General features: G+C 40.9%; 1 protein-coding gene across 12 annotated transcripts in view; it reads left to right on the forward strand.

Moving 5' to 3' along the window:
- Positions 1–23,503, forward strand: part of CUL1 (cullin 1) — a 104,235-nt gene that overhangs the window by 16,627 nt on the left and 64,105 nt on the right. For all 12 annotated transcript variants that reach the window (XM_005551084.4, XM_015448218.3, XM_005551082.4 and 9 more), the window contains exon 2: positions 15,196–15,496. In XM_005551084.4, coding sequence (XP_005551141.1) covers positions 15,357–15,496 — 140 coding nt within the window. In that variant the 5' untranslated portion in view covers positions 15,196–15,356. The remainder of the gene's footprint in view (positions 1–15,195; positions 15,497–23,503) is intronic.

A 23,503-nucleotide genomic window follows, 5' to 3' on the forward strand; every position in this document is an offset into this window, starting at 1 on the left:
ATCTTCAACCTTAACACTGTTGAGCTAGAAGTTTCGTGGATGAGCCTCCTTTGGCTTGCCTTCTGGCCTCCTGGTTCTCCTACTTATATATTCTGTCTCTTGCAAGTATTCTCTCTCCTTTTTTGGGAGGGGTGGGAGGCAAGGGACTACTTTGCCCACATCCTTTAAGCACAAAGTTTTAGTCCTTGTCTCTATTAAGTTCTTCACACTTTGAAGATTTTGCGCTGTTGTTTGCACTGATGCCAACAATTTTACTTTTTTGTCAGTTACTAAATTTATTCCTTCAGGTGTGGTTTCCTTTGGGCTACAATTTTTAAACTGCCAGCCTTTAAAAAAAAAATCACATTCAACTTATCTAAAATTAAGCTCTTCATCTTCTTTCTAGTTTCAGGCTGCTTCTCGTAACTTATCTATTTCTGTTAATCCTCACTTTCTTATATAGAGTTCTTCCTCTCTAACTCCCTTTACTCCTGGGGTTTTGCCAGCATGAGAATTTTTAAACTGAGTGTTCAATTTAGTGATATAAAGAATTTCATATAAATACATTGTATGTCTGGATGATCATCCTGTAACCTAGAACTGCCATGATATTTCGTACTTGTGAGTTCATATTTATTTACAATTATATTGTTGCTGGATAATTAGCTAAGACAGAGGCTGTAATTGCTTGAGATCCTATAGGCCACATATGGCTCCAAGATGTTCTTCTAGCTTTTACGGTACAACTTCTTTGCTTTTTTTAATCATAAAAAGTGTCAAAAGTGTAGCAAACATGTCCATTCCTGAGAATTCCACATGCTAACACATGCAGACATCTTCCTATATAAGATCTAGTAGTTATAGACTTCATATGTAACCACTATAATTTCAAGGTGTTGATGAGCATAAATGATACTGGCAATGTCTAGCGTGGAATAATGAAAATCTTTGTGATTTCTTGCTGGCAAAGTTGGACACTTTGTTAAAAGTACTGCATCTGTTGCCTGCATTCATAATCAAAGGAATTGTCAAATTTCCATCAAATGTTAGTGAAAATAAAGATGTAATTTTTTGCCCCATTTACATTGAGAAGCCCCCTGAAATCCACCCATGGACCCCACTGTAGTCTCACTTCCACCCGTCTGCCACACTGTTTTCTCCTTCCCCCATGGGTAACCATTTTTATTAGTGTTCAGTTTAGCCTCCCAAGTTTTCTTCTTGGAAAGAAAAATATATCTACACTTACATGTTAGTATTTACTCCCATCACACACAAAAGGTGCCTGTTTTCAGTTAAGTATCCGCTAAGAATTTACTTTCTTATCAGTATGTGGAGCTCCTTTCTTTTTTTCTTAATAGTTCCTGTCATTGCGCAGTGCTCATTGTCCTAACTTAGTCTTCCTGTCCCCTACTGATGGATTTGGGGTTGATTTCAAGTCTTTTGCAGTGACAGAACTGAATTTACCACTTCTTGTGGTTTTGGCGGGCACATTTTGGGAATAGATTCCTGGAAGTGGATTGCTAGGTCAAAGGGTAAATGCATCTGTCATGTTATTAGATCTGGCAAATTCCTATTCTTACCATGGAACATTTCTTGAGCGATAGCTGTCCTGTTTTGAATTTTGTTTTCGGTTTTTTTTTTTTTTTTTTTTTTTTTTGAGATGGAGTCTCGCTCTGTCACCCAGGCTGGAGTGCAGTGGGACGATCTCTGCTCACTGCAGCCTCCACCTCCAGGGTTCCAGCAATTCTGCCTCAGCCTCCCAGGTAGCTGGAATTACAGGCACACACCACCACACCTGACTTATTTTTATATTTTTAGTAGAGACAGGGTTTCACCATGTTGGCCAGGCTGGTCTCAAACTCCTGGCCTCAGGTGATCTGCCTGACTCAGCCTTCCAAAGTGCTAGGATTGCAGGCCACCATGCCCGGCCTTGTTTTGAATTTTGAAAGTAGTGTCTGTCAAGTTCTTGAATCCAGAAATAAATTGTTGGAAGTTTGAAAGTATAAATTTGAGCCTTTGTTGTCCTGAATTCTTTCTTACCTGTGTCACCCCATCCGGTCTGACCAGTCACCACGATGACTGCTTTGTGTCGCCTGTGTCTTGGGCCTCTCTCTTTCCATTGTTGTTGGTCTAAGTTGAGCCTTTATGTCAGTGTCACTTGTCTTCTCCGAAACCTCCCATAACTCTGTCACCCTCACGGAATAAAGGCCTTGCATCGTCTTCCCACTGACCCAGCCGCCACCTCTCATGACTTGCCCAAATCCTTCACCGGGCTCCTGTGATCGGTTTTCTGCCTCATGCTTGTCTTCCCTTGGATATCAGCTTCCCTGTACCTCTACTGCTGTTCAAATCCTGCTCATCCTCTGAGAAACGCTCAAAGCACACATTCTGTAAAGGCTTCCTGATTCTCATAGCCTGAAATGACTTCTTTCCCTTATTAACTTGTATTGCCATTTTTGTCTGTATCTTTAATATGGCAGCACACCATGCATGCCATATGACATCTCTTCCAATACCTGCAGGCAAAACTTTGACGTTTGTGTTTTCACCTGTTTATGTGTATTATTGCAGGAGAGTATAAATCCCTCTATTGGTAATGTCTTACATAGCATTTCTTAAAGCTAACTTTCTGGTAGAATACTCAGTAATTTGCTTTTAGTGCTGATGTCAAGACCCATATGTACACAGAACCTGGTCGTCTTGCAGAGATGCATTCCTTTCTGTGAAGGAACTGAATTTGAACCATAAGATTTACAGCTAGCGTGCTTTAAGTCTGTTCTTTGTCTTTTCTTAACAGCTTTATTGAGGTTTAATGCACATACTATAAAATTTGCTCATTTAAAATGTATAATTCAGTGATATTTAGTGAAGTTAGAGTTGTGTGGCCGTCACTACAATGCAAGTTTAGGACATTTCCATCACCCTGGAAAGATCCTGTGTGTCTCTTTGCCGTCACTCCCCATTCCCACCCTCCTCCCAACCCCAGGCAACTACTAACCTACTTTGTCTCTATAGATTTGACTATTCTGGACATTTCATGTAATAAATGGAGTCATATGGTACGTGGTCTTTTGCATCTGGCATTCACTTAGTGTTAATGTTTTTGAGGTTCATCCATGCTGCATCAGTACTTGATTTTTTTTTTTTTTTTTTGCCAAGTAGTCTGACTGTGTGGCGTTATTATGTGGCTGCCTCACATTTTGCTTATCCTTTTACCTGTTGGTGGACATTTGGGTTGTTCCGCTTTGGGGCTATTATAAAGTGCTGTGAACGTTCATGTACAAGTCTTTGGGTGGAAACTGATTTTTTTTGTTTTTTGGGGGTAGATATCTGGTAGAATTAATGGAGCATATGACAGATTTATGTTGAGTGAACATGGACTTTTAATGCCCCAGATGTTTAATTATTAGCTTTGAGTAACAACATGAACAAGGCAATGCAAGCATATGTGATAAATTCATGTCTTGAGACTTTGACTTGGAATTAATTGTTTGAGAAGCAGAACCCATTTCTTATTTGGGTATGTGTTTATTTTATTTCTCTGACTTTAGAGCTAGTGAACTTAAAGGTTTAGAGTGGCTTTAAGTAAGTAGAGATAAAATTTAGCTACCGTCTCTAGGAAGCTGTCTATTAGGGTGTTTGTTAATTGAAATTTTTTTATGCTGCTTGTCAATTTTAATCATTTGAGAGTTTCCATAGTTTTATATAGAAAGGGATGGCATAAATCTTCTAAGTAAGTACAAATTTTTCAAGCCTTGAATTTCAGTAACGAACTCATGTAGTCTTACCTAATTAGTAAATGTCCTTCTTGGCAGATGTCCAAACACTGAATGCCCAAGTTCTTGGTCTGTATTTATGAGATATTAGTCCCTGTCCTGGCATCTTTAGTTAAAAATTTGTCTTGATTAAAAAATGTAGAATAATATAACATTCAAAATAGTAACCAGTGAAGATCCAAACAAAGTAGAGCTTTAAATAGCTTTGGGAGTGTAAATGTGAGTAAAAGTCAAGCTCATGAATTTGCTAGTTCTTCCCTGACCTATTCGTTGGCAGCAGTTTGGACCTGTCTTTACATATTCATATCATGAAGCTTTCACCTGTCTTTTTGCATGCTTCCTTTTGAAGCCAGGTTGTAATGTCAGATGCAGGAGTAACTCTTGGTAGCACACTTCTCAAGGAGGTGGAATGAGAAACTCCTGCCTTCTAAGGAAACAGCATGGGTAACACCTCTGAGCCTGGGCTTCCTCATTTGTGAAATGTAGCTTGTGCATGCAGAGAATATATTTACTGTGAGGAGTAAATCAGTGAAAGCATTAAAGCTGTTGCACAGAGTCTAGCATAGCAGCCCACAGTAAATATTAGTTCTTTCTTTATATAGTTAATAAGCTGACATGGAACAGTTGTACTCAGTGGACATTCTGGAGGTGCCATGGGTGTGGGTAAATAAAACGTAGCATATAGAAAAAGGTCCCTGCAGTTCATTCAGTTAACAGAGTGAGTGCCTGTTTGTGTTTTAGAAATTGTGGGGCAGCAATATGGAGGATGGATTGGAGGGGATGCAACCAGTGAAGACCCTTTAGTCAGTGAGCCAGATGGGAAGTAATAATGCCTAGACTCTGGCAGTTGGGAGTGTAAAGAGAAGGAGGATAAGAAGGAGATAGAATTCACAGAACTGATTTTTCATTGGGGGTAAGAATAGAGAGGAATCAAAGCTGATGGGAAATGCAGAAGCAGGAGTGAGTTTGAAGGGAGAGAGAGACCAGTCGAGAGGCTAAGCATGACCCTCAGTTGAAAGTCTTAGTAGAAGGAATGGGGAGGAAAAGTGAGATTGCACGCAATATGAGGAAAATAGATAGGATTAGATGTTTGGGCAGTTAGAAGAGAGGGTGGTGCTTTCGAAACTCCTAGGATTCCAAGCTGGGCAGCCGAGGCTTGTGACAACTAAGTTGGGAAGAAAGGCAGAGAGAGAGGAGTTCAGTGTTGAACATGTGAGTCTGTGGCCTTTGGAAGATCCAGCGGAAGGAGGAGGGAGAGCTGGAGTGAGGAACAGGTTGGAGTTGTCGAGGGTTGGGCAAAGTAGAAGGTGCCACCACAGATCTGGTGGCTTGTTGCTGGTTTTTTACTCCTGAAATTATTAACTTGAAACTGTAGAAGTGTATTATTAAAATCCTCAACAGAGCTTTTTGTAACGTGTATATAGCCTAAAGCTTCAGTTTTCTTGCCTAGGCAGTTTTACCTAATCTTGGCTGTACACTTAAAACTCAGGTTGGCTGTATTAGCCTCTTTCTTTTTCAGCCATTCCATTCATTTAAAACTTAGAATTTAATAATTTCTTATGGAATTCAAAAATTTCTGAGCTTGCGCTTTCCAGTCTCAGTTCTGAGAGGCATGGAATATCCTTTCACCTGCTAAATTGTTCCACAATGTTTTAATTGCCTGCCCCTCACCCTAAATGCTTTTGCTTTTCTATTTTTACTTATGTTATATAGGTTTGCTGAGGTTTTTGTTAGCTTTTTATTATGGAAAGTAGCAACTGCAGTGTACCTATCTCTCAGCTTTTTTTTTCTCTGCAAAATTGTAAAGTAAATCCCAGCCATTATGTCATTTCAATCTCAAAAATATGTATCTCTAGCTAGTATTATTTTTTTTAACATAAGTACAATGAAACCACAGCAGCCACTGTTTTAAGCAGATAAGTGTGTGTGGGTCACTACGGTGCCTTCCATTCGTGTCGGGGAGAGCTAACCTCTCTTTTCATAGAAGTACTCTCTTAAAATTAATCTTAGTAGATATAAAAATGATATACTGTATATATTCCTTTGTCACCTTTTTTTTTTTTTTTTTCCACTCAAGACTCCTGAAATTCACCCATGTTGAAGCCTGTAGCTGAAGTTGGCTCATTTTGTGTGGTCTGTTGTGTGACCGTCCTGCTTAGTTGTGAGTTCTCCTGTTGGTGCGCATGTGGGTTGTTTCCGGGTTGGTTTGGTTTGCTCTTATAAACAGTGCAGCAAATGCATGTGTTTGCATATTTTCTGGCATTCATATACGAGTGTCTCTAAGTCTAAATTGTTTTACTGTCAGTTTCATATCTTATGTGCCACGCTGCAAGTAAAAGCTTACAATTCTTAAAGTTTTAAGAAGTTATATTCTGCTCTACTGTGTATTTAGGAGTTGTCAAAGGAGTAATAGATTAGGAGGACACATAAGGCGTAATTGGTTAGATAGGTGTTGAAGAAATGCTTGGCCCTGTCCAATCTCGGGCCATGGCTGAATCTTGCAAAGCGGAAGCCCCTCCCTCCTGACGCTGGAGGTTTGAATCCCCAGTGGCTCTCCCTGTGGTCACAGACTGACACAGGCCATCAAGTCATCTTTCTGCCTTCTGCACTAACGAACACCCTCAGCTGCCTGCTACATCCTCTGATTGGGACTCCCCACTCCACTCCCCTCACTTCTTTACCCACCTCAGTTCTTCCTGGACCTCTCTCGAGTCCTCATCCATGAATGCGAAATTCCTCCATGGCCGTTTCTCACACTGCTCCAACCCCATTGCTCTTCCATAAAGACCAAGACTCCTTAAAGCCCTCTCCCGGTGTGGCTGTTCCTGTTCTCCGCCGTCCTGCAGGTCTGCAGGCTGCAGACGGGGGTCCGCCTCCTCCTCGTGTGGGTTGACAGCCGTTGACCCAGAGAAAGACTCTGGAGTTCCTCTGCACTAGCCATTTCTGTCCCTGCAGTGATCATCTGCTAACCACCAGAGTTCAGAAATTAATTGGACACTTTGGCACAGCCCAGAACCTTCTTCTCCACTCCTGAAACCTATTATCAAAGGTGGTTGCAGGCCACCCCAGGCTTCAGCCTCGTTTCCTTGAGCTGTGTTTTGTTCCAGTCATTTGCAGGTGGCGTCCTGCTGAGCCTTCTCACCTGGACCGTGGAGCTCCCACAGTCCCCCTTGAGTGAGAACCCTCTTCCCAGCCAGAGGCAGGAAGAGGATGAGGCATGTGAGCCTGGTTGGCATCATGCCCTTTCCAGCTTTCTTACTCCTTCACAGCCCACATGCTCAAGGTCTTCTGTCTTTTTGTCCCTCCCTACCCGTTCCAGTTAGATTTCTACTAAAGTAATAGTTAGCATTTTTGAAACAGTGTTGGCTTATTTCATCCTTACCACAAACCCATGAGGTGGGTTAAGAGAGATGAAAGAACTTAGAAGGTCACAGTTTTATGTAACCGCTGCTTTCTTCTCTTGGCTTCCAGGCTTGGGTTTCTTCTCTTTGTTTCTGGCTGTGACTTTGCAGTTACAAACTCTATGGGTTCTCCATCATCCAGTCAGTTTTTAAATGTTACTCGGGACTCAGTTTGGGCCGTCTCTCTGCCGTATTCCCCTGAGGAACTGTGGTTCCCAGGATCAGGTGGTGGACCCCAGAGATCAGCTGTCTAGGGCCACCTTCTCTTCTGTGCTGTGGCCCTGTGTGTCCAGCTGCCTGGGGTGATTCACAAGGACCTCAGGTTCACATGTCCAAGGGCAACTGCCCTCCTATAGACCTGTTCCTCTCTGATGTTTCCTGTCTTGGTAGACAGCATCATAGTCAGTATCATATTTGTCAGATAGGTACATATAGGTATTTATCAATCACTCAAGTAAGCAAAAAGTAAATACTTATCAAGCTGCTTGTTGCAGTATTATAGTTGTTAAAAAGTAAATACTTGAAAGCTTTTTGTTAGGTATTATTATTGATGATTAACAGAATATATGACTCACCAAAAAAATGAGGTATATTTCATTAAGTGAAGTGAGGTATATCAGTTTTAAGTGAAAAAAGTAGCCGAACCAGTGTGTGTGATTGATCCCTAAAGAGCTAGAAGTCAGTAGGGGTCAGCACAGATCTTTTTTTTTTTTTTTTTTTTTTTTTTTAAAGCTATGTTCCTTGAAATACTGGAGTTTTCTTGAAACACACTACTGGTCTCCAGATATGTTCAGGAAAAAATATTTCATGGCCAAGTAAGTTTGGGGGAAGATGCTTTATACTGTTTTTCTGATGGAAATTCATAAGGCATGTTCACTTATCAAGACCTCTGAAGTCTTGCAGCAAACAAAGTATTTAACTTCACTAAAGCTAGTAATTTCCCAATTCCCTTGATGTTCAGTTCAGTTGATGTTCCAATTAGTGTTTAGTGGAAGACTGTTGTAAGTGCTCTTTTTCAAAAGCCCTTTCAGTATGCATGGATGAAACTGAAATTACTAATATCAAAGAAGATATATTTTTCAGGAGTTTTGCAGGTCATTTAGTTAGTTCACACTTCTGCTCAGTGGAGGAATCTTATGCACCGTTAATCTTGAGAAACAGCCTGTTTGATTAGTTCACAGTTGGAACTGTTAGGGCGCTTGTTTCATATTGATTCTGTTGGCTTTCATCTTCCTTTGGAATAACAGTCTTTTCTGTGAGACAAGTTCTTAAGTATATGACTGCCTTCTCCTGTTAGACCTGTTTATTTTGACTGTTGTATTCCATTATTTTCCAAGGGTTAGATGAAAGTGAAGTATAACTGTGGCGCGCGTGTGTGTCTGCGCGCGTGCGTGTCTGCGCGCGTGTGTCTGCGCGCGTGTGTCTGCGGTAAATGCTCATGCGGGCTCCGGGAGCCAGCAGCTAGTGTGTGTGGAGGCACAGCTGGCTCTGCCATTGCTTCTTGTCCTTGACTAATTGCATCTTGTGCCTTGGTTTCCTGTCAAGAAAATGATAATCCCTCTCTGGGGATTAGCGAGAGCTTGTGAGCATGGTTTGGGCTGGCCGTCTAGAGAACACTGAAGCTGTGAGGAGGGGCCCTGTGGCTGTCCCCCCTGTCGGCCTGCTTCACTCACCGGCCACCTGTGTGTCCAAGTCAGGAGGTGGCACATCTGTAGGGTACATGCCCGAAACTCGTGGACATTCATAACCACAATTAGTAACTCCTGCAACGCCAAGGATCTCCTGTACCTGAGTACTTTTGAAAACTACTTGATTTCTTTCCTAAGTACATTTTGGGTTTTTTTTGTTTGTTTGTTTTCCATATCTTTAGGTTTGGGGACCTCCTAGGTTTTCTAGCTATGAGACGTGATTTATGAGGAAAATATTTTTACCCCTTACCTAAAAATCACTTGAACCTCTCTGACTTTTATGAAATCTGCTTAAGAGTGACATTCTTTGATGGCCTGATTATAAGATGGTGGATATATAGTTTGTAAAATAAAATTGAACATTAACAGAGAAGCAAGTATTTTGTGGGCACCTGTATTCTATTTTATTGTCCCAGCAGTTTAACAATCAGTTCAGTTCAACAGACACTTGAGTGATGCATCAATAGATTAAGCATGGGCATTCAGCACGTGCACACGCACACGCGCACACACTCGCACACATACACGCACACACACATACACACACAATACAAACACACACCCCTACCCCGCTAAACCGGAAAGCTTCATTACCCGAGCCTCTTGTATCCGTTGGAGCAGGCTGGTAGATACACAGGTGACCCACCCAGATGCCCCTTCAAGGAAGGACTTGACTCCCGGTGTTAGCGCCATCGGGCCTCAACTGCAGAGCTGCCTGGACCGGGCTGCGCCCTTCTCAGCCGGGTTGGGGTTAACGGCCTGACCTGCAGCCCGTGTGAGACCCTCTGGCAACAGTTGTTAGAGTTCCCTGTCGGGCTGATGCTGGCTTTGTAGGGCCTACATCACAGTTCATCTTTTCTCTGCCTCATCTGCTTCCTCCTTGTCATCTCGTGGGTGCCCATCTCTAAGAAGCATCTTCTACCCAAGCCAGGTCTCAGCATCGGCTCCAGAGGCCCCTGCCTGGGACCTGCCCACAGGTCTCTGTTGCTGCCCAGCATGCGTGTGACCTATCTGTCCTTTTAGACATTTTCGTGATGTGCTTACTTCTAACATTTCCTTGTAGACTTTGTTTTAGGTTTCTCTGCTGTATTAGTGATTAATATTTTAAGTACATAAGCGAGGCTGTTTGGGGGATATTAAAAATGTAAGATTAGGTCATCCTCTTTAAACCCACCCACTTAAGTATGAATTTTTGAAAACCTCAGATCATCTATGCATGAATTTTAGATACTCAGTGGGAACAACTAGAAAAAAGGGAATGGATAGAGAAGAATAAATCACATAGTGGCAAGAATAAAAGATTTTGCTAATTTTTCAGCGTATTCGGAATATAAACTGAGGTGTGATGTGGCATAAAGTTCCCGTGCGTAGACCTGGACACAAAAAGTGTACAGCAAGTAAACTTGACAGTGTGACATGAGAAGTTGTATTTGATCTCATAGATTATCAGTGAGTTTTAACAGAGTAAGATTCATAATTGGAATCAGAAATGTATACAAAGGATAGAGAATATGTAAAGAACATATTTGATGTGCTTATGCTGAGATAAGAGAATGGAGGTGTTATGAAAAATCCACATTGACCATTTTATTTGGTATATTTTAACTTTGCTAGAGGATTGCTGGTATCTTGAGTTTATCTTTCAAATTGTCCTGATCGTTGCAGAGTTTATCTTAGTTTTTCAAAAGTCAGGCTTTAAAAAAAAAAAAAAAAACAGTGGGCTTTCTTAAATTTCAAAATATTTGAGTAGATTTAATGCTGATGCAATTAGGACTGACTTACTAACTCTTTAAAGCTATCAGCTCTTTTAATTGGAGATGTTGAAGTTTCCTCATTTAACAAATAGGCAATTGGTTGTTTTTTCCTATGACTTAAAGTAGTTTCACTGTTTCGACACCCTAAAAATGGAAGAACCTAAAATTCAGACTACAGTGTATTAGTTTGTGGTCCTGCTACTTTGTAGCATTAGGAGCTTGCCAACTTTGATTGCTTCTTTGAATTAGTTTCTTCTACTGAAGAGGAAGGGTCAGAACTATCATTAAGGTTAACCTCTAATTGCCAGTGATTATATTTGGCTCTTAAGAACAAATGCTTTTGGTACACAAATGCATAGCATATAAAGTTTCTGATTTACAAGTAGGTTATATACCAAAAGTTATGTGTCAGCATCTTAGAAAGAAGTATACTTGGCTGGGCGCCCCATGGCTCACACCTGTAGTCCCAGCACTTTGGGAGGCTGAGGCAGGAGGATTGCTTGAGCTCAGGAGTTCAAGACCAGCCTGGGCAACATGGCGAAACCCCATCTCTACAAAAAAAAATTTAAAAAATAAATAATAAAAATTAGCCAGGCATGGTTGTCCTAACCTGTAGTCTCAGCTATTTGAGAGGCTGAGGTGGGAGGATCACCTGAGCCCAGGGAGTTGAGGCTGCAGTGAGCTGTGATCATGCCACTGCACTCCAGACTGAGCAACAGAGTGATACCCTATTTAAAAATAAATAAATTAATAAGCACGCTTTATTCCGTCAGTGTAGCATTATGAGCGTAGACCATGTCTGTTTACCGTTAAGAGTAAATAATGCCTAGGACGGTGCCTGACATATGGTAGCTTCCTACTAAACATTAAAACTAAGTAGTCACTAAAATTCTGTGATTTTCATAAGCCTGTTTAAACACTGTGTTGGGATATGTATATATTTGCAATGACCAAAATAATGTAAAACATGACTAAATGAAACAGCAAGACATAAATTTTAGCCTAAAATCCAATATTTGAAGGAACAAGTTTAGAAGAAACGAGATAGAATTTTGTAGAGATTCTAAAGAGGGATTTTGAGCAAGTTCAGATGCTTGATGATACTGGTATTTTATTCCTAAATCTTCTTAAGACATATAGCTTTTCAATTCCCTAATTTATTCCTTCATTTATTTATGTAAAATATTTATTGAGTGGCATGCCAGGCTCCGTATGAGGTTCTCACGAGCCTGTGGGGCTTGCACCCCAGTGAAGTGAGGGAGTTACAGTACAGAAACCAGTGCAGGATTATGGCCCGGAGTAAGTGTTAAGAAGGGAAAATCCCATTTAAAGGCAAACCTGAACATCTTCTGGGACTTCCTAGTAAGGCTCCTTTGAAAGTATGACTGGAAGGCAACTTGAAGAAGGGGAGGAACTTTCTAGAACTGTCTAGGCAGAGGCAGCAGCAGATGCAGAGATCCTCTGGTGGGGAAAGGAGACTGGCATGGCCAGGGAAGGGACATCCGTACGGCTGAACCTGAGGGGAGGGAGGGGGAGGGTTGAGGTTTTGTAAGAGGCAAATAGAGAGAAAAGGATCTGATAGTGCCATATTAAGGATTTCCCTTCTTCAAACTCTGCCTTGGCTTCCTGTTGCTCTTAGGGTGACAGCCTATTCAGAATTAGGATGACACCGTCTTAGGATGACAGGGATTTTAGACAGCTGACTGCCATGTCAAGAATGATACAAGCAGACACAAGGTATTCCAATCTAGTTTAGACAATTAAAATAGTGGCCCAGGTAAGAGATGGCGATGATTACTAGAGGAGGAAGTGGAGATGAGCGAATGGATTTGAAGTGAAGTTCGTAGCACTTGAGTGTGAAAGGTGAGGGCTGTGGCATCAGACTCATTCCCAGGTTTCTGACTTGTGGATACATGTGGTGTTGCCACTCACTGACACAGACAAGGCTGATGGAGAAAGGCATTTGGGGGGCAGAGTAGAACTTTTTTTTTCAGTTGCTGATAGCAATTATAAGACAAGTAAAAGGAAAAGGAGTAAAAGAGCATCTAGAGAGGTATGAGAAAGATCATCCAAGATAGAATTAACTGAACTATGAGTCTGGGGAATTTAAGTGATTATTTCCCCTTAGGAAAAAATTAAGTGATGGGGAAAGTAGGGTAGGTCCAAACAGTTGATGCTATCAGATGGCACCACCAGTCCAAAACATGCTTCTTCTTATTAAGTGTGCTATTGACCCTCCCAAAGTAGATGATGAAAGGAAAGCACATGGAAACTACACACAGGAAACATTTCCAGAGTGGTTGCTGAGTTGTCAGTTTCTTAAAACTTGAGGGAGTCCTTGTGTTAGATACTTTTATATTCCACATTTGAACATACCAATTTGAATCTAAGACATAAAATGCTTTCAGGATCAGGAATGGTGTTGTAGATTTATAAAATATTAAGACCCACAGCCCAGAATATAAATAAATTAATTAGAGAATGGGTTTCAGTGGTTCAGACTTACTCCTTAAGCATGACCTGACAGGGTCCCTAAATGTGCCTTAGATCACACAGAGCTCTGCAATGCCATTGAGGATATAGGATGAGCTGAATTACTTGACAAGGTAACTCAGACATAGGTTTGCAGGCTTCAATAACCTAGCCTCATTGTTCCAGATCTCGTTTACTTCCCAATAACATTTGTTTTATGAAACCATTAAAATAATTCAGTGTTTCTTCTTTTGCACTGGAAATACCTATTTAAAACCTATACATTTTGATGTGATACACACAGGTAGTCCTTAAATTATGTCTGTGATGTTATGCATTGAGAAGTACTGGTTTGATACAATATTGAATACCTAAGTTACTTATGAGTCTAAGATGCTGAAGCATTATATATTGTATTTGGCATTAGCTTCGTATCCTTAGAAATAGTAGCCACTACCATGTGTTAAGCATTTACTCTGTGTTAAGTAGTTTCTTACACATTATCTTATTTACACTCTACAACATCCATTTGAGGAAAGTAATTGGCCTCCATTTTGCAGACTAGGAAATTAAAGCTTAGAGAGGTTAAGAAATTCATCCAGTACTGCATGTACCTACCTAGTAGGTGTGGCACTGAGCTTCAAACTCAGGTCTCTCTGAATTCGGAGTACATTTTATGTTATTTTATTTTATTTTTTTATTTTATTTTATTTTATTATTATTATTATACTTTAAGTTCTAGGGTACATGTGCATAACATGCAGGTTTGTTACATATGTGTACTTGTGCCATGTTGCTGTGCTGCACCCATCAAGTCGTCAGCACCCATCAACTCGTCATTTACATCAGGTATAACTCCCAATGCAATCCCTCCCCCCTCCCCCCTTCCCCCTCCCCATGATAGGCCCCGGTGTGTGATGTTCCCCTTCCCGAGTCCAAGTGATCTCATTGTTCAGTTCCCACCTATGAGTGAGAACATGCGGTGTTTGGTTTTCTGTTCTTGTGATAGTTTGCTAAGAATGATGGTTTCCAGCTGCATCCATGTCCCTACAAAGGACACAAACTCATCCTTTTTTATGGCTGCATAGTATTCCATGGTGTATATGTGCCACATTTTCTTAATCCAGTCTGTCACTGATGGACATTTGGGTTGATTCCAAGTCTTTGCTATTGTGAATAGTGCCGCAATAAACATACGTGTGCATGTGTCTTTATAGCAGCATGATTTATAATCCTTTGGGTATATACCCAGTAATGGGATGGCTGGGTCATATGGTACATCTAGTTCTAGATCCTTGAGGAATCGCCATACTGTTTTCCATAATGGTTGAACTAGTTTACAATCCCACCAACAGTGTAAAAGTGTTCCTGTTTCTCCACATCTTCTCCAGCACCTGTTGTTTCCTGACTTTTTAATGATTGCCATTCTAACTGGTGTGAGATGGTATCTCATTGTGGTTTTGATTTGCATTTCTCTGATGGCCAGTGATGATGAGCATTTTTTCATGTGGCTGTTGGCTGTATGCATGTCTTCTTTTGAGAAATGTCTGTTCATATCCTTTGCCCAGGAGTACATTTTAAATCTTGATAATTCTTGCCAGATTCCCTCCTTAAAAAGGGAGTGCTTATTTCCTTTCATTTTCAGCCTCACCAACATTTGCATTCTCGCTGAATTCTAAGAGAAAAGTTACTAAAAGTCCTAGGTAACCCGTGAGATTGAATGATTTTTCCTATTTATTAGCTGTTTGTGTTCCTGGGAATTTCCTGAGCATATCCTTTGCCCTTTTTTCTTTGAGTTTGTCTTTCTAATTGTCATCTAGGTCAAATGATATATTTTTTTGATAACTTTAGAAGGCAGAGAGAGGCAACAGAGTTAGTTGTGCTTGTGCAAATTTTTATCCAGCTTTTCTCTTGAGTGCTAATATCGTAATGATTTTGAATTAAATAAGCATATTTTTATACACAGACCACATAATTAACATGAATGTGTTTCCACATAGAGAAATGGTCTCTGGATTAGACTGGGCCCTGCTAATGCCTGCAGACTGAATGTTTCTGTCAGTGTGTTTCACCCTATTACAGTACCCCAGAGACAATCCACTAATTCTCTTTATTTCTTCCTCAGGTTTGCCTGCAATGAGATTTCATTCTCTACATTTAAAGGACATCCTTTCTGAGCTGCTGTGAATAAATTTGGAATGGTACTGTATATTTTCATCTAATGGAGAACTAGCTGTACTTTGAATAAGGATTGCTGCACTGGACGACTTTAGAACATCCCTCACAATGTCGTCAACCCGGAGCCAGAACCCCCATGGCCTGAAGCAGATTGGCCTGGACCAGATCTGGGACGACCTCAGAGCCGGCATCCAGCAGGTGTACACGCGGCAGAGCATGGCCAAGTCCAGATATATGGAGCTCTACACGTATCCTCCTGCCTAGTGCAGGTTGATTTGCTTAGAGTTTTGATTATTTACTAGTAAGACTTATGAATTATTAGAATTTTATATTGTTTTCTCCTCCCAGTTCATCTTGTAAAATAATCACAGGGTTCATTTTTAGCCTTAAGTTTTTGAACAGAGTAGAACTGGTTCATTTTTAGTCAAATGCAGTGCTGGGCAGTACAGTCACCACTGGGCACACGTAGCTATTTACATTTGAAATATTTTACAGGTTCAGTTCCTTAGGCACACTAGCTGTGTGTTGAGTAAATAAAACATTTCTGTCATTGTAGAAGGTTCCCTTGGGCAACTCTGGTCCAAAGCAAGGTCCTGAGGTTCTCAGCAGACCGTTCGTTTTACTGTCTGTTTGTTTCTATGTTGTCTATGGCTGCTTTGTGTTATGAGAACAGAGTTAAGTAGTTGTGCCAGGAACAGTTTTGTCCATGAAGCCTAAAATATTTACTACCTGCCCTTTTACAGGAAAATTTCGTTCACCTGATCTATAGGGATAGAACATCGAGCAAAAGTTTTCCTGTTATGGCCCTATTTTTGTGTGTGTTTGAGACAAGGTCTCGCTCTGTCACCGAGGCTGGAGTGCAGTGGTGTGATCACAGCTCACTGCAACCTCAACTGCCTGGGCTCAACCAGTCCTCCCATCTCAGCCTCCCAAGTAGCTGGGACCACAGACACATACTACCAGACCTGGCCAATTTTTTTTATTGTTTATAGAGACAGTCTTACTATGTTGCCCAGGCTATGGCCCTATTTTTTAAAGTACAATATCTAAAAAGAATTTTATTCCTTTTGTTTTTGGTCCATGGTGTGCATGGGGGACTGTGCTGTGCTACAAAGGTGATGAGGGTGGAGGAGATGCAGCTCCCGCTATTCATGTGGTTGGAGATGCACCAGCTAATTTGGAGGTTTTCTTGATTCTATACAAATATGACATTGAAATTAGAGTTAAGCTTACTCAGGAGAGAGCAGATTGCCACTGTTTCTAGGACTTTAAAGTTGCTGATTCAACAGCTTCAGGTTTAAATTTTTAGAATGTATCAGTTACTATCAAACTAGTTTTTGTGATATTCCAGTATGTTCTTACCTATGTTAATACTTCAGAATCCTAAAAAACAATTAAGTAGATATAAAACTATGTCAATCTCGGAATTAGCATAAAATGTATTGTGTGTTTGCATATTTATATATGTATATACACTTACATATAGAATACTTTTAAAATAATAGCTTTATTGAGATGTAATTACGTACCATAAAATTCAACCTTTTAAAAAGTATACAGTGCAATGGTTTTTAGTATATTTACAGAGATTTGCACCTATCATCACTATCTAACTTTAGAACATTTTAATCACCCCAAAACGACACCTTCTACCATAGCAGTCACTCCTCATGCCCTCGTCCCCCCAGGCGCTGGCAACCATCATTTACTTTGTCTCTATGAATTTGCCCATTCTGTACATTTTGCATAAATGGGATCATACGATCTGTGGGCTGCCTATGTGACTTCTTTGACCTAGCATGCTTGGAGGCTTCATCCTTGTAGCACGTATCACTGTGTACGTCGTTCCTTTTTATGACTCAATTGTATAGCTAGTCTACATTTTGTTTGCCCATTGATCAGTGATGGACATTTGGGTTTTTTCCACCTTTTGACTGTTACTAATACCACTGTAAACATTGTGTGAGAGTTTCTGAGTGGCTCTGTGACTTCTGGTCTCCAGGGTGTATACTCAGGAGTGGGATTGCAGGGTGCTGTGATGGGTAGGATGCTTTTAAAGAAGATAGAGTCTTTGCCAACTGAGAGGCTATTATGCCACCCAACAGCGTTCTGGCTTGCTAGGTATGGCATTTTCTTAACTCTTGTAAGAAAGCTGAAGGGTGGGGGTTCCACCGGTGAGGCAAGACACGGGTGGGATTTCTGATGTACAGAAAGCAGGAGAGCACTGCTCCAGAGCCCAAGGAGGTGTCACTGCTGATCTGTCTCTGGAGAATTTCTTTTTAAAATCCACCTTATTGAGATATAATTAATATGCTTTATAAGTCATGGGTTTTTTGTTTTTGTTTTTGTTTTGAGGCAGAGTCTCATTCTGTCACCCAGACTAAGTGCAGTGGCACGATCTCAGCTCACTGCACCCTCTGCCTCCCAGGCTCAAACGATCCTCCCATCTCAGCCTTCAAGTGTTTGGGGCCACAGGCACACACCACCATGCCCGGCAAATTCCCCCCCCCCCCCCCCCAAGAACTGTCTCACCAAGTTACCCAGCCTGGTCTCGAACTTCTGAGCTCAAGCATTCCGCCTGCCTCGGCCTTCCAGAGTGCTGGGATTACAGGCATGAGCCACCACGCCCAGCCTTGGGAATTTCTTAATGTGTTCTTTCTTACTAAATCAGGTTGGTCCTTTTTCTGATGGGTTATTTTTGCTTATAAGACAGTGAGACTTTGTATATTAGCAGAAGTTACCGAATTCTTGTATTCTACAAATAATTAAATTTGTATAATTTGTAGTTGTTCTGGTACCTGCAACTTTAATTTTTTTCAGGACTGCCACTCAAATTGGGTAGTTTTTTTTTTTTCCAGTTTTGTCTGAGAAAGTAATAGCTCTATGTATTTACAAAAAATTGGAGAATCTAAACCAAGTCTAAAATATCTTTCTTTAATTCTTTGGACATTTTTATGAAAGAATGGCTACAGTTTGAGTCCTGTGTGTCAGGCTTTGTGCTTCGAACCATCCACACCACATTAAGCCTTATCTCACCGTGGGCTGGTGGCAGTCACCTTCCTCTGTGGATAAGCTTCAGGAACCTAGTTGTATAGCAGCTAGTAGTGGTGGTGAGGCAAGTCTTAAGATTCTCAGCAGTCTGAATCTAGAATCGCCTTTAGACCCTCTGTAGCCTTCAGCTACTATATTTGAATGGATCCCATTTCTCAGAGTATTACATTTCTGTATTTTCTTTGAGAAGTTGTGAAGTATTTTGATTAACTCTTCAATATATTAGGATAGAAGTGAAACAATAGAGTGTATACTTACATTTATTAATTATTGAAAATCGTAAAATATGATTTTACCCCCTAACTCTTCACATATCTTTTCAGCATCACTGTGAGAACTGAAAGAATTTTGAGTTGTCTGTCATGTTTTTGTAGAGCCATCTTCACTTTAAGCCATTTACACATAGTACTTTTTGGAATTGCGTATATGTTGCCATTATTCCAGCCCCAGGTTGCATAACAGAGCAGTTTTTCAGAAGTTTTCTCTTACTGGTGTATATTTGGTCATTTTAAAATAATCTCCTAAAGGCTTGTTCACTGTGACATGTAACACATGCAGTTGTAAAAGGTTGCATTTCAGGGCAGGAGGTGCTTTGGAGTGGGGAAGAAGGAGCTGGCAGTGCCTCATCTGTTCTAGTATCACTCTGCAAAATTAGACATGCCTCATCAGCAGTTGGCAAAGGAAGTGGGTTAGAAAGGAAAACTGGTTGAGAGAAAAAGGAGGGATTCTTTTCCTCCCCCTAACTCTGGTTGGTAGTTAACAGCTAGATTTTTACCCGTTGCATATCCTGGAGAAGAAAATTGAGTGTTTTTTTAGAAAAAGCAACTGCTTCTTGCTGTAAAACAAATATTCTTGGAGCCTTTAGGAACCAGTGACATTTGTTGTTGCTGTAGCAGGGAGGTGGGTTATTCTACAGCATAAATATTTATCTTGACTTTTCAACTCAAAATGGTGAAAGAAGGGCATTTTGGAAAAGCCAAAAAAATAATAATAAAAAAATAAGACAGAAAAGAAAATGGCCAGAGCATCTGCAGACAGAAAGATCCACTTTAGTTAACTTGGTTTTTAGCCGTTTCTCAAAGACTTGGTTTTTCTCCTAAAGTTTTAGCCTTGAACCATCACTCTCCACTGTGAGTCTATCTATGAAGCGCTTCCTACTATTCACTTCTAGTTTTCTGTGATGTCCTACATGTGTATAGTTACCATGCAGCAACTCTGTGTGTGTGTGTGTGTGTGTGTGTCAGAGACAGAGTCTCACTCTGTCAACCCAGGCTGGAGTGCAGTCATGGGTTCATGGCTCATTACAGCCTCAAACTGGGGTCAGGTGATCACCCCGCCTCAGCCTCCAAGTAACTGGGACCACAGGCGCACACCACTACATCTGTCTAATTTTTGTATTTTTTGTAGAGACAGGGTTTCCTGTCTCTACAAAATTTTTTGTCTCACCATGTTGCCCAGGCTGGTCTCGAACTCCTGGACTCAAGCTATCCGCCCACCTGGGCCTCCCAAAATGCTGAGATTACAGGTATGAGCCACCGCACCCGGCCTGTTTTTCTTTTACAATAAAATACACAGAATAAAATTCTATGCAGGTGGGTAAATACCAGGTTTCCTTCCTTTCGAATTTGAAATGGGTATTGGCATTTCTTATTCAATTTATTGACTCCACTATATTTCAGGTGTTGTGCTTAGGTTGGAAGACAAACATGGGTCCTGGCTAGAGAGGCATTTAAGGGGATGCGGTGAAGTATGAGGGTCCGGCCTAGCTTGTCCAGGTGTCGGGTCATGTGTTGGAGGTTTCCGTTCATTGTTCTGGGCCCCAGACCTACCTGTGTCTTGTTTCCAGGTCACGTACCTCAGATTCATAATTTTACCTTCTCTTGGCATCAGTTTAAACTTTCATATTGATGTCTTTCTTTTTTTCTCTCTCTACCTCAATAAATTCTCATAAACTTTGAAGTTTCTGTTTGTCTTCCTGTACAGTGCTGAGGCCTGAATCAGTTTGTTCTGTTCCTTAGCCTGCTTTTTCCAGTCTTCTTTTCCCCCACTAGCACCATAAGAATCTCTTTCATATTTGAGAATGAAATTGGTTGATTTGAGAATCATTCATTCATATTTGAGAATGAGAATGAGATTGATCTTGGTTGCTCTCAGTAAGTCATAACATAAGCACTTTCAGAATTCACATTTAATCGTCTATTTTGATGTTTTGTGATAAGATTCGTGATTGCTGGGGGTCGGGGCACTTTTTCACCCGAGTCAATCTCCTGAGCCCTTGGAGCCTGCGGCTGTGCTTTGCAGGGACGCTGTGCCAGGACACACTGGTCCCTGCTGCAGCTCTGCACCTGCCAGTTGAGCAGTCCTGTCTTGGCTGCCGCCACCACTCTTTTCAGGTCCACACTCTGACCATCGCCTTCCCTTCCACAGGAGCTGCAGCTGCAGAGGAGGGCTCAGGTGGCAGCCGTCCTACTTCACCTGCTCACTGCAAAATTCTCTCCTTTATAGAAAACCAAAATTTCAAAGAACAGCAGATCAAACAGAAGGAATAACAAATTGTCTTCAAAGTAGATTAATGATGATCCCTGTCTGTTTTAGAATAACCATCCAGCCCAACAAATGTGTTTAGACACTTTTCATCTTGCACTCTTCATTTAGGAGTCTTACATTAATCTGATTCTGCTCACCTAATGAACATGGCTTACATCAAATGAACCTAAACATAGAAAGTTTTCATATTTTTTAGATGTAATCTTTCCTTCTCTTGTGTGTGTATAGATACATATTTATCCATAGTTTTAGGATAAGTCTGTAAAAGGACATACTGGTTCACAGAAAGAAAAAATGCAGATAGTAAGCATATGGAAAAATGTTCAACCTTGTAACTGTTAAAGAAATGAAGAATTAGGCCAGCCATGCTCACACCTTTAATTCCCAGAATTTGGGAGGCCAATGCAGGTGGATCACTTGAGCTCAGGAGTTTGAGACCAGTCTGGGCAACATAGCAAAACCTTGTCTCTTAAAAAAAAAAAAAAGGCAAATAGCCAGGTGTGGTGGTGCATACCTGTAGTCCCAACTACTTAGGAGGCTGAGGCAGGAGAATCACTTGCTCCTGGGAGGTCGAGGCTGCAGTGAGTCATGATCACACCACTGCACTCCAGCCTGAGCAGCAGAGTGAGACCCTATTTTTACCTATCGTGTTGAAAAACATTGTTAAGAAATGACTATTACAGCCAGTGTTGGCAAGGAGACCAAGCTGTACAGTGCAGGCAGAAATGTTAGTTTGCTATGATCTTTCTGGAGGGAAATTTAGAAATAGATTTTTTTGTTTTGAGATAGCATCTTGCCCTTTCACCTAGGCTGGAGTACAGTGGCACGATCATAGCTCAGTGCAGCCTGCAATTCCTGGACTCAAGTGATTCCACCACCCACCCCGCCTCAACCTCCTGAGTAGCTGGGACTGCAGGTGCACACCACCACACCTAATTTTTTATTTTTTGCAGACATGGAGTCTTGCTATATTGCCCAGGCTGGTCTTGAACTCCTGGCTTCAAGCAATCCTCCCACCTTGGCCTCCCAAAGTTGGGGGGTTACAAGCATGAACCACACAAGCCTGGCCTGGAAATATATTTCTAGAGACATAAAAATGTACTGTGGCCCAGCGATTTGTTTATTTTTTAACCTTTATCCTAGGGAAATAGTTGTATTCAGAATTACATGTGCAAGGCTCTTCAGCGTATTTTAATAATAGGAAACAATGGAAAACAACCTCAATCTTCGGTATTAAGGATTTGATGTAACTATAAACTGCGTTTAAAAATGCAGTGAAGACTATTGACATGGAATAATGTTCGTAATGTATTGCTGTGGGAAAGCAGGATGTGAAGTGGTATGTGAGCTGTGAACCATCAGCACACACTCCTGCTTTTGAAAACCTTTATGTATACCATGTGGAAAGGAACTGTCCCTTATAAGATGGTGGGCTTATAGATGAGTTTTTAACAATTGCTCTTCTTTGGCTTCTAGATTTTCAGTATAGAGCATGCATTTTAAAGTACAGTTTATTCGTCTGCCTTTTGCAAATGTTAAGTCCTAGCTTGCAAAATTCTCGCTACCTTTTACTACTGACCTAGTACTATTAAAGTTACTCTTAGAATTGAGAAATTATATATCTCTCTTAAAGTAAGACCCTGTAGAAATTATGAGATTGCATACTTGTCACAAGTGATGTTTTTTTTTTTTGGTTGGGGGCAGGGTTAGTATAAATATGGCATGTTCTTCAGCTATTTTTCAAAGTTTGATTCATGGTATATATACTCAGAGTACTTTGAACGTTATGTAACACAGTTTTTAGTTCATTATAATCAATTGCAATTAGTTTTTGCTTTTGAAGTATGCTATTAGATGTGAATTTATTTGCTTCGTATGGGATATTTCTTTTCAGAAATGCACCTACCCACAGACTGGACAGGACTTTATTCTTTTATGACTACAGATGGATTATACAGAATAGTATGTGAGCCTGCTGTTTTGCCATTTGGTACAGGTTAACTTGTTAATGTGTGAAGATAGGAAGTACTGTGTGTGTGTGTGTGTGTGTGTGTGTGTGTGTGTGTGTGTGTGTGTGTGTGTGTGTGTATTTATTTATTTTTCAGAGGGTGTCTCACTCTGTTGCCCAGGCTGGAGTGCAGTGGTGTGATCTTGGCTGACTGCAACCTCCGCATCCTGGGTTCAAGCTATTCTCGTACCTCAGCCTCCCGAGTGGCTGGGATTTCAGGTGCGCACCACCTTGCCTGGCTAATTTTTGTATTTTTAGTAGAGACTGGGTTTCATGCTAGCCAGGCTGGTCTCGAGCTGGTGACCTCAAGCGATCTATCTGCCTCAGCCTCCCAAAGTGCTGGGATTACAGGGGTGAGCCACCGCACCCGGCCTAGGAAGTACTGTATTTTTAATAAAACTTTTAGTGCAGAGTCTTTCCATGTGATTTTAATAGAAGTTACTTGTTTAAATTTCCACTTCTTAAGTCGCATTTGGGGAACAAGTGGTAGTAGGAAATGGTTCTCTTCTGTTTAGTTTTGCTTCTTTGATTGAATTCGCTTTTCTTTTAGCTAAGGAGAATGGTTGGAGTTTGGCAATAACTAAAAGTCAAGAATTGATTCCCCAGATGTGTTGACTTCAGAAATAAGGCGTGGTGCTGTGGGTAACAG

The sequence above is a fragment of the Macaca fascicularis genome, chromosome 3 (genome assembly GCF_037993035.2).
Source record: "Macaca fascicularis isolate 582-1 chromosome 3, T2T-MFA8v1.1".
Taxonomy (NCBI): domain Eukaryota; kingdom Metazoa; phylum Chordata; class Mammalia; order Primates; family Cercopithecidae; genus Macaca; species Macaca fascicularis.